The sequence below is a fragment of the Pezoporus wallicus genome, unplaced genomic scaffold (genome assembly GCF_028554395.1).
Source record: "Pezoporus wallicus isolate ANWC-B61680 ecotype Strahan unplaced genomic scaffold, APGP_CSIRO_Pwel_v1 contig_10051, whole genome shotgun sequence".
NCBI lineage: Eukaryota > Metazoa > Chordata > Aves > Psittaciformes > Psittacidae > Pezoporus > Pezoporus wallicus.
This window is the reverse complement of record NW_026643056.1, coordinates 72,611-87,166: the sequence shown is the minus strand read 5'-3', so window position 1 is coordinate 87,166 and position 14,556 is coordinate 72,611. Positions and strand designations below refer to the sequence as shown.

Sequence of the window (14,556 nt, the reverse complement as noted above, 5' to 3'; positions counted from 1 at the left end):
GGTGCAGCTTGAGGCCGGTTCCTCTTGTCCCATCCCTTGTTCCTTGGGAGCAGAGCCCAGCCCCTCCTGCCTCCATCCTCCTCTCAGGCACTTGTAGGCAGCCATCAGGTCCCCCCTGAGCCTTCTCTTCTCCACACTGAACCCCCCAGGTCCCTCAGCCCTTCCCCATCACACTTGGGCTCCAGCCCTGCTCCAGCTCCGCTACCCTTCTCTGGCCCCACTGCAGCACCTCAGTGTCTCTCTGGGAGTGAGGGGAGATACTGGGTTAAAGGCACAACTTAACGGGATTCTATGGCAAGGTTCATTCTCATTACATGGGTGAAGCATAGAAAGGGAAATCAAGGTGAAATCGAGCTAAATCTTACTGATACAGAGATCAAAAACATAACGGGAAACTGTCCTGTTGAATCACAAGGTTTGCTTTCTAAAGTCCTGAGGGATCCTTGGTGCAGCCAGGTCTAGTCTGAGTCTCAGACTTGGACAGTGGTTTATACAGGGCCTAAGGAAATCCCTGTTGAGTCATGAGGTTCAGAATAGACCCCCTTGCTTTGTAACCGCTGGTAGAGCCTGGGTGCAGCTGGGTCTAGTCTTAGTCTCAGACTTGGTCAGTGGTTTTCATCTAAAGGCTTACAAGTGTCATTTAGCAGCAGTTTGCAGTTTTAATGTGGATCTTGTAAACTGAGTCAATGGAATTTACTCTACAATTGTTATAATGATCTATGCACGCAGGAAGTCATGTCTATCATGGAGACTGGTTTGGGTTGAAGGGAGCTTAAAGCTCATCCAGTTCCAACCTCTTGCCATGGGCAGAGACACCTTCCACTAGAGCAGCTTGCTCCAAGGCTCATCCAACCTGCCCTTTGATTCCCAAGGTCATGGAGCAGCCCAGAAGATGGGGGTGGATTCACCACCACAGCCACCGACCACTTGGTCCCTTGTCCCCACAGGTCTCGATGACATCCCTGCTTCCACCAGCCTGCCACCGCTCGTGGAGGGACCCCTGCGCTGCTTCCTCCGCTGCACCGTGGCCCGAGCCCTCTGGACGACCCCAAAGCCACCCTCTGCTGCCACTCTCGTGCGCCTGAGGTGGTGGGGAGAGACCTCTGATGGCACCGTCTTCCAACCCACCTCCCGACCAGGGCAGCCAGGAGGGAGAACCACCGCTCGCTACCCAGTCCGCTGTGGGCCCAGGCAGTTTGCTGCCTACCTGACAGGTAGAGATACTTCACCCTCATCAGGGCCAGAGCTACAGGGAGCCCTGAAAGAGCCAAGCAGTTATTTACCCACCAAGTAACCCTTGTCCTGGTCTCACTTATGGCTTTTTAGATTGGTTTCCTGATTTGGAAGGCTTTTAATCTCAGCTTGAAATTGCTGGCATCAGTCTCTCTAGTGTCAGCTTTAGCATTTTAGGTCTGCAAACTACTGAAATCTCCTGTAGCCCCTAGTGTCAAGATTTGGTGATTTTTATTTTTATCCATATCATATTAAATAGGCATTTCAGTTTTTGAATGTGTGAAGAAGGGTGTAAAGAATAAGAAGATATACAGAAGAGCTTCTGAGGTTGTTAAGGTACTTAATTTAGTGAAAGCTCTGCAGGAAATTAATGCAAGCAAATTAATGTCTAGAGTCTGTCTGAGAGATTGAGATGAGATTTTAGGCAGAAGCTCTTCCCTGTGAGGGTGCTGAGGCGCTGGCACAGGCTTCCCAGAGAAGCTGTGGCTGCCCCATCCCTGGCAGTGTTCAAGGCCAGGCTGGACACAGGGACTTGGAGCAGCCTGCTCTGGTGGAAGGTGTCCATGCCCATGGCAGGGGTTGGAACTGAATCAGCTTTAAGGTCCCTTCCAAGCCAAACCATTCCATGATTCTATGATTATTAACCCCTTGTATCTCTGTCACCTTAACAAAAAAGTTTTGTGTTTAATTGTGATTGCATTGTGGGAGACTGAATTGAAGCTGTTCCTAATTTCACAGATATGGGTGTGCTTGTCCTGGAGGTTATGACCAAACTGGACCATCTTCCCATTGGCAGAGTACAAATCAGCAGCCTGTCCCAGCTTTCTCCCAGCCATCCCATCAGTGGGGTTTTCCCCATCATTTCACCCACATCTGATAAACTTGGAGAGCTGCAGGTACTCCTCCTTATGGCTTTGCTCTTTGTAATTTATAATTATAAGTCATATTGCTGTAACATCTGTAACATAATCAGGTGCCTGGATCAAGCGGTAGTAGGTGCACTGCAGAGCTGGTCCCTGTCCAAGGCATTTATGAGTTCAGGTAGCAAATGGAATATGAATACTGAACAGTGTTGACTTTGTTCTCTTTAGGATTGTGTAGTTCAACTTTACAAAGTTGAGTGAGTTTTAACAGCAGATTTCAAACCAGATACTTAGTTCTAACACTTCCCCAGAGCCTTACTGGGCTGATGTTACAGAAGATATTGAAATCTGGGATTAAGAAGGTGGAGTTCTCCTTTACAACCCCAAATCCGGGCAATTTATGCTGCAAGATAGTTGCCTGTGGTTTGAAAACAGGGAATATAAAATAAGTAGTTATAAACATGTCAGTTTTCTGATGTTACATCACTGCATGACATAAATACTGCTCTGCACAGAACAGCAGCAGTTTTTCATGGCATGACAAGTAAAGTTGAGTGCAATGTGTCTGGGGCTTAATGAAGAAAAGAACAAAATGCTATTTCATACTCTGTCCCTCAGGTCTCACTGGCTCTAGAACCTCTGCCAGGACGGTACGACACCAGCAGCTCTATCCCAACCACAGATGGGAGTTTGGATACTGCTCCTGGAAGCAGCAATCCCCAAATCCTTGCTCCATCACAGCAGTCCAGGCAAACACAAGTGACTGTTGCTGACCAGGAGGCCGTTAACAGTGGCAGAGCCTCAACTCACAGGTACCTTTTTGTTCTCAAAATGCTGCTTTATTTTGCTGTTCACACATTTCTTAAGGCTATACACTTGTGAGTTATGGAATACTTCATCTTTCTGAACGTGCATTTCAGGTAGAATCCAGAACACCCAGTGTTTCAAAGCTTGCAGGGACAGTTTCTCATCTGATACAAATCTACATCCTGTGATGACTTAGTTTGAGCAATGGTAGTTGACACAAGAGGTGCCACAAATCTTTTATTGACAGCTTGAGTCAGTTTCTCTGATGGTGTAAGTGGAAATAATGGGTATAAGTTTAGGCTGAGAAAGCTGGGGCTATTCAGCCTGGAGAAGAGAAGCTGCGTGGAGACCTCAGAGCAGCCTTCCAGTATCTGAAGGGGGCCTATAAGGATGCTGGGGAGGGACTCTTCATCAGGGACTGTAGTGGTAGGATAAGGGGTGATGGCTTCAAACTTAAACAGGGGAAGTTTAGATTGGATTTAAGGAAGAAGTTCTTTACTGTGAGGGTGGTGAGGCACTGAAATAGGTTGCTCAAGGAAGCTGTGAGTGCTCATTCCCTGGCAGTGTTCAAGGCCAGGTTGGCTGGAGTCTTGGGTGACATGGTCTAGTGCGAGGTGTCCCTGTCCATGGCAGGGGGGTTGGAACTGGATGATCTTAAGGTCCTTTCCAACCCTAACTGTTCTATGATTCTAAGATTCTAAGTTAACGTAATGCATCACGTTTCTTTTTGGAGCATGTACTGGGGGGCAGCTGCAGAGCTGGGGAGAATTTGAAGAGGTTTGAGTCAGAGGTTATTCAGCCTGGAGAAGAGAAGGCTCCTGAAGGGGAGACCTGAGAGCAGCTCCAGTGCCTAAAGGGGCTGCAGGAAAGCTGGAGAGGGGCTTGGGACAAGGGCCTGTAGGGCCAGGCCAAGGGGAATGGCTTGAACCTGCCAGATGGGAGATTGAGCTGAGCTCTTAGGCAGAAGCTCTTCCCTGGGAGGGTGCTGAGGTGCTGGCACAGGGTGCCCAGAGAAGCTGTGGCTGCCCCATCCCTGGCAGTGTTCAAGGCCAGGTTGGACACAGGGGCTTGGAGCAAGCTGCTCCAGTGGAAGGGGTCCCTGCCCATAGCACAGGGTTGGAACTGGAGGAGCTGTAAGGTCCCTTCCAACACAAACCATTTCATGATTCTCTGAATCCCTTTCACCGATCCACTTGACTGAAATAATGTTTCTCTTTTTTAACAGAGGAAAGGACCATTTTCTCTTTCAAGAGAACTCTGAAAACATAAAGGACACTTTCCCTGCTTCTCATCATCCTCTGATTTTACCAGATGAATGTTTGAAAATGAATCATTCAAATGAAGAAGTGTCATTTCCCACCAGTGCTGATCCTGAAGGACCTGCCAGAACAAACACTCGGGTGCTCTCTTTACATAGCCCAGCTACAAAAGACCTGCTTTCAGGTTACTATATAGTCAGCATCATCTTTTAGATTTCACTGCCAGTAGCTCTTGATATTTCAGGTGCCTATTTGGAGATAAAGACTTAAGGAAAAGTGATTCTTTGAATGCTCTCACCACATTATTTCAAACAGTTAATTATAACACAGATGTCTTTACTTAGAAACTACTGATCCGGTCCTGTTGGAAGATGGTGTGAGTATTCAGCTGAGGCAGAATGTGCAGTCCTAGCCGTATGCTGCTCTGACCAGGAGGGGTAAAAGAAAAGGAAGCTCAGCTTCACAGGCTGTTTATTCATTGACAAATCTGCTGAGGTGGCCATCAAAGGTGCCACTCATGTGAAAAAAAAGAAAAACAAAACATGGAAGGGTTTCTGTGCCTGTAACTTTTCGGATGGAAAATGTTCTCTTTTCCATCACCTGTCAGTTGAAATCATAGAATCATGGAATGCTTTGGCTTGGAAGAGACCTTAAAGCTCATCCAGCTCCGACCTCCTTCCATGGGCAGGGACACCTTCCACTAGAGCAGCTTGCTGCAAGCCCCTGTGTCCAGCCTGGCCTTGAACAATGCCAGGGATGGGGCAGCCACAGCTTCTCTGGGCACCCTGGGCCAGAGCCTCAGCACCCTCCCAGGGAAGAGCTTCTGCCTAAGAGCTCACCTCAGTCTCCCCTCGGGCAGGTTAAAGCCGTTCCCCTTGGCCTGTCCCTGCAGGTCCTTGTCCCAAGCCCCTCTCCAGCTTTCCTGCAGCCCCTTTAGGCACTGGAGCTGCTCTCAGGTCTCCCCTTCAGGAGCCTTCTCTTCTCGAGGCCCTTCCAACCTAAACCATCCTCTGATTTTATGATTTATTGTGTTTATAGTTATTGCTTTTAAATAGTATTTGAATGCTGAGGTTTAATCCTTTGTCTCATCACTCAGCTCTTTTGGATCAAGGCAATAAACTCCGTGATGCCATGGTTGTGTCTGCAATGAAGTCAAGCCCAGACATGGAGATTGAGCTGACCGAAGTGTCTCCTTTTATAGAGAGAGATGATTTCAAAGCACCAGCCAAGTGAGTTTGGAAAGGGGGAAGTGAGATTAAGTTCCAAACCATAAATTTTGAAGCCTTATCAGGAAAACTTTTGGTAATGTATTTTAGGATTCTCATTCAAATGGGAAATTAATTTCTACTTGTGAATAAAAGCCTGATTTTGTGAATTGATTTTAATCATCATGTAGTAAAGCCTTGATTTAACTCATTGATTTGAATTTCTTTTCCCAGTATATTTGTATTTAGTACAGAATTATTTGATAAGGAAATATTAGATGTTGACAAGGAATAAGAGCAATGGAAGGGACATAGCAAATGAAATGGTACTTTAGCAGAGAGAAGAGGTTTTCAAAGACACTAGTGGCATAAATTGAGTACTTCTCTGTATTCTGGTTTGCATCTCTTGGTGCCAAAATACACATGAGAAGTTGAATCTCTGTATTCTCAGAATTACAAGTCATTATCTTCTATGCAACATTTATCAGCTGATTGCTAAAGTGTTTGTGCCTTTTCAACCCTAACTACACCTTTGTTTAGTACTGGGCTTAGTAAAAGTTCTCAATCCAGTGGAATTTAGAAGCATTAAGACAAATGCCTGGGTTTTACAGGAGAAACTTTATTATTTGGGGAAAACCAGGAATATTGGCTTTTGTTCCTCTATAAACCAGAAAATCATGTTATTGCCTTAAAGAGTCACTGTTGCTGTTGCAAACACAGTTTGAATTATTTCTGCTGTAGCTACTCCAGTTTGTTTTAAAATAGAGGATTTTGGTCTTTCCAGGAAAAATTGATAGATCATCATTTAGAAACATCTCACTTGTCTTTCTCCTGCTCTTTATCTTCTTATTTGCAGCAGCTCTGCTTATGGTTGGACTCAGTGATTTCCAAGCTAGATATTTCCATGGTTCTATGAGACATTGCAAAGTATAAGATTTGAATGTGACTTGCAGCAGACTGCAGGGCTGCAGAAGGGTTTTGTGTATCTAGAGATTTAGATACAAACTGGGGAAGGTTGTTCATAACCTTTCATTTTTATCCTGGATGGATTAATCTTGAACATGCCTTAATATCTTTATTTGTCCTTTTACTCTCTGCTGCAATCACTGTTATCCAGGAGCCCCAAAGGCTTGAACTCAAGTTTTCTGCCCACTCTTCAAGATCCTCATCCCCTTCCTTCTGAAGTTTCTGGTCAGCAACTTGATCTGAACTCTGAAGAGACAGCAATCGAGCTACTCTTGGGCTCACTTGGGTGAGTGGGATCATAGAATCATAGAATAGTTAGGGTTGGAAAGGACCTTAAGATCATCCAGTTCCAACCCCCCTGCCGTGGGCATGGGCACCTCATACTAAACCATCTCACCCAAGGCTTTGTCCAACCTGGCCTTGAACACTGCCAGGGATGGAGCATTCACGACCTCCCTGGGCAACCCATTCCAGTGCCTCACCACTCTGTGCACTGAAAGTTAGTCCAAAATGGTCCTTATTTGATCACTTTATACTGAAATATGTCTCTTGACTCTTCAAGTTCTCCACAATCCTGGAAATGAAGCAGTGACGCAAACATGTGCAAGTGGTGGGTGGCTTGCACTAAACTTTAGCAGATGACAACCACGATGCCTCAAAGTCCCTTGAGATAAAAGTGATGCTAGAAAGGTTAACCATGATATCTAATAAAATTAAGTTATTTGATGGTTGGAACTGTTGTGTCCTAAAATGTTTAAAGTACATAAAACAAATACAGTTTCTTTGAAGAATCTGCAGTCTTTAAATTAAAAATTGAGACAAACAGTAGTTATCTTTAATCTTCCTCCAAGTATTAAATTGACCTTTTCTTCTCATTTTGTGTAGCAAAGGCATAAAAGATGCTTGTACTGTGTCCCAGTCAGGGATATGAAAGAATCACAAAAGGGCTTGTGTTGGAAGGGACCTTAAAGCTCATCCAGCTCCAACCCCCTGCCATGGACAGGGACCTCTTCCACTAGAGCAGCTTGCTCCAAGCCCTGTGTCCAAGCTGGCCTTGAACACTGCCAGGGATGGGGCAGCCACAGCTTCTCTGGGCCAATATAGCACAAATCCCATCTAAAATACAACAGGATTGTCAGGATTCATGAAATACTGACTGCAGAGCTTGCAACACTAAGTCATGTTCCTTTTTCTTGTCTCCACAGTGCTGATTTCTCCACTGAGCCTTTCTGGGATCGGACAGGTTCCCTTTGGGATTCTCTGTCTCTTGGCAGTGAGGTGTATGACAGCGAACTCAATGATCCCCATTACGACCAGAGTCTGCTGGAGAGTCTTTTTTACACAGCTCCTGTAAGTGGAGATCTAAAGACAGGTGCTTGATATGTAGTCCCTAAGGGGAAGAAAACCAGAAATCTTCATAAAACCAATGAAAAAAATCAATATTATAAGGCTTAATAAGCATTAAATATCATACAGAAGCTTGTGAGAACATTGCTTAAAATTACTATTATTAAAGGAATACTATTAAGGCTTCAAAGTCAAACATGGAGTGTGGAAGTTGCTGGGATTGAGGCTGTCCCTGAAGGCTTTTTTCTTTTAAACCTCTGAAAACTTTTGATCCAATTTTAATTGTTTCAACTGATTCAATCCACAGACTGGTTTTATTTTATGTGTCATGACCATTATGTACCTTTCTTGACAACCAGCATCGACTTCTTACTTTATGTGCATTATTTCTGTTGCAGAAATCTGATTCCAGTTTAAGTGATTTGCTCAGTGATGATGATGATGATGTAAACTCCTCCAGGAAAGTAACCAAGGCACAAACTGGCAAGAACACTGATACAAGAAACCCTCAGAAGGATTCTAATGCCTTTGATCAGGATCAGAAAGTGACAGAAATTGTACCCAGGTAATTTAGTGACTTGTTTTGCAGCATCTTGCTCATTGTAAGTTAGTATTAGCAATAATCACATGATGTTATTATGCTCTGTCATGATCCCACAACTCATTGAATAACCTTTTTGGCTTGGAATGTTTCTTAGCATCACTGGGAATGCTGGAGCATCAGCATCACGCAGGAATTGCTGTTTGTTAAAGAGGCAATTGAGATGCAGTTAGTTAAAATCATGAGTAGACAAAAAATGTAATCATAGAATGGTTTGGATTGAAAGAGACCTTAAAGCTGATCCAGCTCCAACCCCTGCCTCGGGCAGGGACCCCTTCCACTGGAGCAGCTTGCTCCAAGCCCCTGTGTCCAAGCTGGCCTTGAACACTGCCAGGGATGGGGCAGCCACAGCTTCTCTGGGCACCCTGTGCCAGCGCCTCAGCACCCTCACAGGGAAGAGCTTCTGCCTAAGAGCTCATCTCAGTCTCCCCTCGGGCAGGTTAAAGCCATTCCCCTTGGCCTGTCCCTACAGGCCCTTGTCCAAAGCCCCTCTCCAGCTTTCCTGCAGCCCCTTTAGGCACTGGGAGCTGCTCTTTTCTTTCTCCTGAAATACTAATCACTGTGTGACCTTCATGATAAATTAATCCCTGTGCTGAAAAACACAAACTCCAGAGAGCTTTGTGCATTTCTCTGGCCTTGTGTAGGTACCAGATACAAAATAACTCCCATCCTGTTATCTGCCTTTGCACAAGGTCTTTCTGTGTATAAAATATGTATCTGCTTTCCAGGGACAGAGTTTGAATCAGCAGTTTGTTTCTCTGCTGATTTGTGTTCTCTCCTATAGCTGTCATAAATAAACCTCTCTTCTGACCTGATCTACATTATATTCAGTTTTCTCCATGACAGAACCAACAAACATGTCCCTATAACTCCAGTTATTGAGCTTTACTGCTTCAATACCATTTAGTGTTATGGTTTTATGACTTTTTTTTTTTTTCCCTAATCCAGCTCCAAACATTTTTTTCTGCAACTTTTCTTACAGCTACTCTTATTTTTACATTCAGGTAAAGTTCCTCGCTCCAGAAGTACGAACACCCATTTACAAGTCAAATCTTATAAATAATTGCAAGTGAATTGCTGTTCCTCTGCAGCAGTAACTTGTCTGTGTGTGTCACTGTATCATCTCCTTTTCTTTGTATTTGACATTAAATGAAGCTTTTCTTTTTGAAGAGTTTGACTGCTTAAGATTTATGCAAAACTTCAACAATGTGGAACATGGGCTTTTTATTTCTTCTTTTCCCACTTATGTACCTCAGCTATTGTATATTGTAAGATTTCTGTTATAGAGACCACCAGATTTGTTGTAAAATACATTTAAAACCATTCTTTTTAGGGAACCATGATCAGTATTTAACTAATATCCCACCAAGCTACGATATTCCTTTCAGGTGGTCATTCCTGTAGTGCTGATTCTCTGTTTTCTCTCTTCAGCCACTCTGCTATCAGACCACTTGCTCCTCCAGAAGATCTCACAGAAGCTGCTCGCATCACATCCTTGGGTGCAGACAGGTTGGCATTGCTGGAGCGAATCCACCTGGCCAGAGTCATCATTGAAAGCTTGAAAATCCCTCCTGAGAGCATCCAGGTCTCACCAAGAAAGAAAGGTGCTATGGGGAAGCCTCCAAGGCCTGCATCAGTTAGCAAGCGGTAAGGAAGATTGTTTCTCACCAGCTGGATACTTGTGCCTTCAAGACAGATTCCTCTGAGTTCTGTGTGTAGTCCAGTACTCCAGGATTCTGAGGTCATCCCATTTCTCTGCTCTGCATTCCAGTACCTTATGTGGCTTACAAGAAAGCTGGGAAGGGGCTTTGGGCAAGGGCCTGTAGGGACAGGCCAAGGGGAATGGCTTGAACCTGCCCGAGGGGAGACTGAGCTGAGCTCTTAGGCAGAAGCTCTTCCCTGGGAGGGTGCTGAGGCGCTGGCACAGGGTGCCCAGAGAAGCTGTGGCTGCCCCATGCCTGGCAGTGTTCAAGGCCAGGTTGGACACAGGGGCTTGGAGCAAGCTGCTCCAGTGGAAGGGGTCCCTGCCCGTAGCACAGGGTTGGAACTGGAGGAGCCTTAAGCTCCCTTCCAACCCAAGCCATTCCATGATTCTGTGGTTCTTTCAGAGCATAGTATACTATGGGCTTTGGAAAATTAGAGATGTGGATAATTTATCCTGGCATGGGTTCACTTCAGGTTGTGCATTATCAGGGATTTTGGGGAGGTACAAACGTGGTTTGTGCATGGCAAATCATTGAAACAAAAGGGGTATTTTTTATGCAGAATCTGACATTTACACAATCTGTTGAAGTAATTAATGAAATAGGTACTTTGGTTATTCTAAAGAAGTAGAATAACAGTAGATTGTGAGTATGCCTCTTGCCTCTGTGCTCACTTCTGTTATGTCCAGTACCTTTCTGGTGGATTCTGATCATCCATTCCCTTTTTAACTCGCAGTACCTTCTTTGTTGAGTACCACTTTCCAGTGGGAGCCTTCAGGGATGAAAAAGGACAGATCTCCATAACAACAGAAGTAACTCGAATAGCTTCAAGTAAAATCACAAATGATGGTGAGAACATTCTTTTCCCCCTTTACATTAGTTTTGTTGAATCTTTCATCTCTTAGAAATTGTTTAGTAGCATTTCCTATGTATTCTCTTTGCTGCTGTATGATTTGTGGAACCTCTGCCAACACAGTGCAGGTCAGTAAGCCCATTCCTTCATGTGAATAGAAACCAAATATCCTTTCTGCTGTAGTATGAGGATGACAAAGTACTTTCAGAAATATCAGAGATACTTATATCTCAAACAAATCATTTTTCCAGATGTTTTAGTATGTCATGTAACATCTGCAAGAGCTTATATTGCTGGATCTGAGAGATCTTGAGTGCTCAAATCAATCAACGTTAATCTCTTTACTGGGAGTCACCAGTGTTTCTATCTCTGAGAACAACTGACATTATGTTTCCTCAGTGAGCAGAGACTGCTGGATGAACAAGATTCTTTTTTCCCTGTCTTCCAAGCAACTGGAATTCTGGGGTTACTTTCTAATGCCTCTCCCATAGGGTCATTCATTGGCTTTGCATCTTTGTAGGTGGCTCTTGAGAGATCTGGGGGGAATTCTGAGTTGTCTGTTTGTGTCCAGCCAAAGCACGTAATTCTTCTGAACCTCACCTCTTTGTACTAAAGAAATAACACATCCTCCTGCAGTAGAGTCCAGCTTTTTGGAGCCCTGAAAAACAGGCAGGGCTGAAAGTAACTTGAAGCCATCGGGTCCATCCACTGTGTCATTCTCTTTCCTGGTTGCTCTTTATCTTAGTTATTAAGGTGCCCTATGGGAAAGATTCCATAGCCAGTCCAGGCAAGGTGTAAAAGTGCTGTGCTTCCTGTCGGTCAAGTTTCCTCATGTCTAACTGGAGCGTTTTGACATCACAGGAATACTTTATCCATCTGAACAAGGAAGAATTGTTCCTGTACTTCTTGCTGTTCTATTTTCTAGGCTAAACACCAATTCATTGAGTCTTTTCTTGCAAATATTACTTTTCTCCTGAACCTGTGGTGATTCTTATAACTCAGCTTTGACTAGCTCAAGATAGGTATTGGAATATATTGCTTCAAAAGGAGACAGGGTTCTCCAGGTGAGGAAGGAAATGTTTTACTGTATGCTGGGATGACAGAAACTTGGTATCAACTTCACACTTTAGATGCTGCTATAATACGGATTTTTTTGTGCTGCTCAGCAAAGGGGCTACAAGAAACTTGGAGAGAGGGGCTTTGGACAAGGGCCTGCAGGGACAGGCCAAGGGGAATGGCTTTAACCTGCCTGAGGGCAGACTGAGCTGAGCTCTTAGGCAGAAGCTCTTCCCTGGGAGGGTGCTGAGGTGCTGGCACAGGGTGCCCAGAGAAGCTGTGGCTGCCCCATCCCTGGCAGTGTTCAAGGCCAGGTTGGACACAGGGGCTTGGAGCAAGCTGCTCCAGTGGAAGGGGTCCCTGCCCATGGCAGGGGGTAGGAACTGGAGGAGCTTTAAGGTTCCTTCAACCCAAACCGGTCTGGGATTCTCTGATTCTATAATTTAATAGGTTGAAACCTTGAGAGATTCATATTGAGGGTTTCAGCTCTTCCTCCTTCAGCTCCTAGCCTTGGTTGATCTCTGTGCACATGCTCACTGTGTGTTTGACAATCCTTCTCGGAAGTGCTAGCACTTTCCTTCACACCTTCTGATCATAGAATCATAGAATGGTTAGGGTTTGAAAGGACCTTAAGATCACCCAGTTCCAACCCCCTGCCATGGGCAGGGACACCTCACATTAAACCATATCACCCAAGGCCTCGTCCAACCTGGCCTTGAACACTGCCAGGGATGAAGCATTCACAACTTCCCTGGGCAACCCATTCCAGTGCCTCAGCACCCTAACAGGAAAGAATTTCCTCCTTATATCCAATCTCATGTGTCTCTTCTCACCCTGCATTCCCTCTGCAGAGACTGAAGTTTTACCGATTGCTGATCCAGCTCAACAGACAGGTTAGCTCTGAACCCAGCTGGGAGCTCACACAACTCTCTCTTCCTTGCAGTGGTGACATTCCAGCAGCGGTTTGTGTTCCCTGTCCGCTTTGGTGGAGCGATGATAGAGCACTGGTGGAGCTCTGCTCTTGCTTTTAAAATCTACATGAGAAAAAGCACACAGAAAAAGGTATTTAATAAAAGTTATTTCTGTTTTCTGTATTGAAAAGCAAAGAAATTCTGTGCATTTCTACTTCCTCCAAACACACAGGCAGCAGTGGCTTTTCTAAGTCTTCTGCAATGCTTCATTATAATTGCTGACTGTCAGAGACAAAACTAAGTGGTGTGGTTTGACTTGAGCCACTTCTTAATCAACCATTGCCAGGTATTATGAAGGGGAATGACATAATGTTCAGATCCTGTGAGTTGGACTGATTGCTGTTCAGTCTTGTCACCCAACTGAAGGATTGTCTGAGTTTGAGACAGACAGGCAGAAAGAAATTGTCCTTCATCTTTATCCTTCATCTTTCAGCCTTCTAGTAGCTAAAGGGGCTGCAGGAAAGCTGGAGAGGGGCTTTGGACAAAGGTCTGTATGGACAGGCCAAGGGGAATGGCTTTAACCTGCCAGAGGGGTGACTGAGATGAGCTCTGAGGCAGGAGCTCTTCCCTGTGAGGGTGTTGAGGTGCTGGCACAGGGTGCCCAGAAAACCCCATCCCTGGCAGTGTTCAAGGCCAGGTTGGACACAGGGCTTGCAGCAACCTGCTCTAGTGGAAGGCTGGGACTGGATGAGCTTTAAGATCCCTTCCAGCCTGAACCAGCCTTGGATTCTATAATTCCATGATTTAAAACTTATCTCCTGCTTTTTAAGCATATTGAATCAATTATATTCATTAGTCCAAATCTAGTACAGCTTATTCACCAATGTAGAATGATGAGATAGAATGATGTGGATGCAGCTGATAGCATTACTCTGCCAGAGTAAGTACCATGAGATATGAGATCCTGTGTAGCTTGTTCATTTAGGGGGAAAAAGAAATATCTTCCTTTTCTCTAAAAATATTTGCTTGATCATCTGCATGTGATGAAGACAGTGAGAGGTGTTAGCTCATGTTTTATTGTAACCAACACCAAGGATATCTACCCATCTCTTACAGGAGCTTTTCTTTTAATGGCTGAATAAATCACCTCGAAGTATGGATATTTGGCTCAGTGTTAGGATTTGGGGTGTTCATTTTTGCATTTGTCTGGAACTGTTTGCCGTAGGTAATGGAAGAATTTTCCTTCCTGTTGTCCTGGTGAGGCTTAAAAATGGAACTAAGGGAAACTTTCCTACAAAATCCCTGTTGGAACAACTAAGGGTATAGTAGTGGGGAGGGTGAGTGGCTGAGCATGACTTCCCAGAAGACTGTCCTTTCACAATATGCCCTTAGTTCTTTAAAGCTGACAGGAAGCTTACAAAGTGGGTTCTTTTTCTGCCCTCAGCCAGTGGCCATTGGCTCAGCTGCGCTTCAGTTACGCCAGGTTGTTCAGTCCGAGCTGCTCACTGTCAGCTGTGAAATACCTGTGGACAAAGAGGGAGATCAGACACAAGTTGGACCACTGAAGGTATGTGTTTTACCAGGTAGAGTTGGAGTTAAACACCAATTTTGGCTGCATATTCTCTCTTCTTTTAATGTTTCCCTCTCTTTGTTTTAATTTGGTGATCTCGGTTCGTAAGACCAATACAAGATATCATAAACCTTTTCCTTAGGGTTTTGGAGAGGTACTGTGAACCTCCTGCATGTCTAATG

At 44.7% G+C, this 14,556-nt stretch overlaps 1 protein-coding gene across 1 annotated transcript in view; it reads left to right on the top strand.

Moving 5' to 3' along the window:
• The first annotated feature begins 875 nt into the window (after positions 1-875).
• The window catches only part of C2CD3 (C2 domain containing 3 centriole elongation regulator), a 52,330-nt gene continuing 38,649 nt past the window's right edge, over positions 876-14,556 (top strand). Inside the window, 13 exon segments of the mRNA XM_057396578.1 lie at positions 876-897; positions 900-1,214; positions 1,972-2,129; positions 2,715-2,908; positions 4,129-4,346; positions 5,259-5,391; positions 6,485-6,611; positions 7,537-7,683; positions 8,079-8,245; positions 9,713-9,928; positions 10,721-10,833; positions 12,837-12,955; positions 14,249-14,371. Of these exon segments, the coding sequence (XP_057252561.1) occupies positions 876-897; positions 900-1,214; positions 1,972-2,129; positions 2,715-2,908; positions 4,129-4,346; positions 5,259-5,391; positions 6,485-6,611; positions 7,537-7,683; positions 8,079-8,245; positions 9,713-9,928; positions 10,721-10,833; positions 12,837-12,955; positions 14,249-14,371 (2,052 nt within the window).